This window comes from Pleurodeles waltl, chromosome 1_1 (genome assembly GCF_031143425.1).
Source record: "Pleurodeles waltl isolate 20211129_DDA chromosome 1_1, aPleWal1.hap1.20221129, whole genome shotgun sequence".
In the NCBI taxonomy this organism is placed as follows: Eukaryota; Metazoa; Chordata; class Amphibia; order Caudata; family Salamandridae; genus Pleurodeles; species Pleurodeles waltl.
The window spans coordinates 26,057,315-26,061,449 of NC_090436.1; the positions used below are offsets into that span (position 1 = coordinate 26,057,315).

At 54.8% G+C, this 4,135-nt stretch overlaps 1 protein-coding gene across 1 annotated transcript; it reads left to right on the forward strand.

Annotated features, from left to right (window-relative positions):
* The first annotated feature begins 433 nt into the window (after positions 1-433).
* Positions 434-3,679, forward strand: LOC138258294 (G-protein coupled receptor 151-like). The gene has a single exon (XM_069205933.1). It carries the CDS (start codon positions 1,899-1,901, stop codon positions 3,096-3,098), a length of 1,200 nt encoding a protein of 399 aa, XP_069062034.1. The 5' UTR covers positions 434-1,898; the 3' UTR covers positions 3,099-3,679.
* Positions 3,680-4,135: the final 456 nt, after the last annotated feature.

Sequence of the window (4,135 nt, forward strand, 5' to 3'; positions counted from 1 at the left end):
AAAGCCCAGAACAACAGGCTGTACAGAAGGGCAACACACCTGGCGCACACAACAGTACACAAAACCCAGAGCAACAGGCTGTAGACAGGAACAACAGATCACAGAAGAACTCGGTTAAAAACTGAGCAACAAGGCGAAGAGCAGCGGGCTACACTTAAAATCAGGAGTTCCTAGTGCAGAGCACAGCAGAGCACAGCAGCTTTAGACCAGAACTAAACAAAAAGGCAACAAACCGAGCACCGAAAGCAGCAACAGGCTGCTGCGAGCTCCTGGCGAGTTCATTCTCTGCAGCAAAGAAGCCACCGCCTGTACAGACCAGGAACATCCCAGCAGAGCTGAGCCCCAAGGACCAGGGTCAACTGGATGGAGATGGGAAGGAGGCCACATAATCCTAGCAGGGGCCAGAAACTCCCGTAACTGAAGCAAAAGGCCGAACAGGCGAGCGGAAGATCTGAAGTATCCCTCAGCAACTAAAGCTAGAGACAGAGGAACAAGAGCCCACCAGCAGGGCTCAACAACCAGACACAAGGAGAAACAAGCTGTAGAAAGGAACAGCAGGCCAGCAACAGACCACATCAGAGTTCAGCAGCCAGAGACAAGGACGAAAAGATTGTAGCGAGGAACAGCAGACCACCAGTAGAGCTTAACAACCACAGACAAGGAGCAACAGGCTGTAGAAAGGAACAACAGCCCACCAGCAGAGCTCAGCAACCAGAGACAATGAGAAACAAGCTGTAGAAAGGAGGAGCAGGCCAACAACAGACCACGGCAGACTTCAGCAGCCATAGACAAAGACTAACAGATTGTAGAGAGGAACAGCAGACCACCAGCAGGCCTCAGCAACCAGAGACAAGGAGAAACAGGCTCTAGAAATGAATAGCAGGCCTCAGCAACCAGATACTTGAAAAGAACTGCAGACCACCAGCAGAGCTCGGCATCTAGAAAAGGCAGGAGAAACAGGTTGAAAAAAAGGAACAGCAGACCACCAGCAGAGCTACATCACTAGAGTCCAAGAACAACAGTTTATAGAAAGGACAGCAGAACACAAGCAGAAGTCAGCAACAAAAAAAACAGGAGTAACCGGCTTTAGAAAGGATCAGCAGACCACCAGCAGAGCCCATCAATTACAGACCAGGAGTAATGGGTTGTAGGAAGGATAGCAGACCATCAGCAGAGCTCAGCAGCTAGAGACCAGCAGCAACAGGCTGTAGAAATCAACAGCAAACTATCAGCAGAGCTCGGCAACTACAAGAGACCAGAAGCAAAAGAAAAGGCTAAAGAAAAGAGCAGCCAAGAGAAAATAAATCTCTGGACATCAGGCTGCACCAGCCACTGCGGTGTGACAGAGGAAACAACAGAGCTATCAGACGCCGTGTGCTAACTCCGTCCCTCTCCCACAGTGGGTAGGTGTGTGCCCCTGGGGACTGCCAGGCGGCTTGCCCTCCCGCTTATGTGGAAGCTGATTTTTAATTGGTTGGAAAATAATCTAATTTGATTTTATGTGATTTCTCCAGCGCCCTGAATCCTAGAATGCCTATTTAGGTCCTGACAACATGGGACACTCCTGGAATGTTGGGACACACTAGGATCTGCGGATTTTCACATTGCGCAGTGATGGGAATAGGGCGAGCCTGAGGGTTCTCAGGAGTGAGTGTGGCGGCTCCAGAGCCCTTCAGCATTGGCACAGGAGACGGAACACCTATGTCGAGGCGTGTGATCTTGGGCACAGCTCGGGCTGTGAGAAGCTAGCATGAAGTAACACATACTTGTTGCTGCTGAGGCAGGAGTGAATGTACTACCGTTTCCATACCCGGGATCCTCTCAACTCATATTGTACCAGACGTGGGAAGCTGCATCTGAGGGTCCCCCTAAACCTTCCAAACAGAAGCTAACCAGCCATGGGTGACCACCAGTTCAGAACCATGAACAATTCGCAGACCATCTACTTCGCCGGGGGCGCGCAGTCCCCCACAGAAGCCCCAGTGGAGCTGACTGTGGTCCTTCCACTAATCTTGTCCGCCATCTTCCTGGCTGGACTGGCCGGAAACCTGCTGGTGGTGGCCATCTTGGCGCACGACTTCCGCCTGGGGAAGGGCTCGGCCGTCAACGCGCTGGTCATCAACCTGTGCGCTACAGACCTGCTGCTGGTCTGCTTGTGCATTCCTTTCCGCATGGTCACCTACGCCCGGCACTCCTGGGTGCTGGGAGACTTCGTGTGCCGGACCACGGACTGGTTCCTGCAGGGCTGCTGGGTGGTGAAGAGCTTCACCCTGGCCGCCATCGGCCAGGCCCGCTACAAGGAGGTGGCCACCCCTCCGAAGCTCCTGACCCTCAACCTGAAGCACCTGGGGGGGACGCTCGCCTTCATCTGGCCTCTGGCTTTCCTGCTCCCCCTTCCACACCTGCTCTTCACTGGCATCCAGGAGACCCAGAAAGGCCTCTTCTGCGTCTTCCAGGCCCCCCCGCACGCCTTGAACTTCATGGAGGTCTTCAGCAAGCTCTACCCCCTGCTGGCCTACGTGGTGCCCATGTGCGTGGCCTTCTGCTGCTACATGCGGACCCTGAGGCGCCGGAAGGAGCGCAGGCCCCGCGGGCCCAGCCCGCACCACCTCAGCCGGAAGCTGACATCCATGCTGATGAGCGTGAGCCTGGCCTTCGAGGCCATGTGGCTGCCCGAGTGGGTGGTCTGGGTCTGGGCCCGGCACAGCGCCTCGGACGGCCAGAAGCCCCCCGCCGCCTTCTCCGTGCTGGCCCAGGTCATCATGCTCCTGAACAGCACCCTCAACCCGGGGGTCTTCATGGCCGTCTCCGACGACTTCCGCCAGGGCTTGAGGGACATCTGGGTGATGCTCAGGTGCCAGGCCTGCCTGAAAGGGGGCCGCCCCCAGGCGGGGGAGAACGGGGCGGAGATGGCCACCAGCACCATCCAGTCCCTGCAGGACCTGCAGAGCGCCTCTCGGCCCGAGCCCTCGGAGGCTGACCGGCTGAAAGAAGAAGCCATCCTGCCAGATGTGGAGCACTTCTGGCAGGACCGTAGGAACACCACCGCCGGGGAGGACAACGACCCCACGCCCTGGGAGCACCAGGACAAGCCGTGAGGGCGGCTGTTGGCATCGCCTGGGCATGCCACAAGTGCAGGAAGAAACCAACAGACACTCATCTGATGAACTGCCCATCACCTGGAGGCATCTTGTTTCACATGGTGCCCTGTGGAAGGCCTCTGGCCACTTTCAGTCCGAAACATTACTGACACAGATCCACTGTGCTTCGGGCAGACGGCTCTCAGAGGGTTAAACCACACTGGGATTTAACAGCGACCCTTGGAAGACAGCCTTAGTGGGTACAAATCTGCAATCGGCGGGATGGGCAATGCGCAGAGCATTTGTGGGGGCAGGGCTGGGCACCCCCTCCAGCCGTGTAATCCCACTTCCGTGCGTGGCACTCGCTGTAAACCGCTTTGTTCGCTAAAGTGCGCCCTGTTGTCATGTTTCTTATGTGCAGAGCCGCCCCGCCCCTTCCAGGGATTAAAGGGGCCAACAATGTTTTATAATGTGGCTAAGTAACTTGAGGATGTCCAGTGGATGAGTAGAGCGAGCTGGTTCTCTTAAAGGTACATTGTCTGTTTTTTGGAAAGGGTGCATTTCATGTGCCAAGAAGTAAAGAAGTGGTTAGAAACGAACCTATAACCTGCCTTTTGTGAAGAGCCGGTCCCTGGTCCATTGTGCGGCGTCCGCTGATACCAGCTGGGTTTGGGCTTTACAAGCACCACATACATACATATATACATTATCCTGACCCAGGAGGAAAGGTTCAGCCCAGTGACAGCCTGGCTTCTGAGCATTCTTTCAGTTTTCATTATTTGCCTGTCCCTGATTATCAGCAATAGATTGATATAACTAAACAAATGAACTTGACATCAGCCGAGGGTCACACAGTTGGGATGCGTTCACCTTGCAGAATTCACATCGAATACTGCATGCTTCAGGGACCTGGTTGGGCTAGACTTTCACCTGGTTGGGGAGCTCCGGGGCAGGGATAAATGAGTTTTTACCCAGAGAATGTGTTGGACAGTACTTTAAAAAGACACAACCGCCTCGCGGCCATGTCTGTCTGAGTTAACTTAGAAACTGCAAAT

Coding starts and splice junctions, on each gene's coding strand:
- LOC138258294 (XM_069205933.1), top strand. CDS start 1,899: ATGGGTGACCACCAGTTCAGAACCATGAACAATTCGCAGACCATCTAC.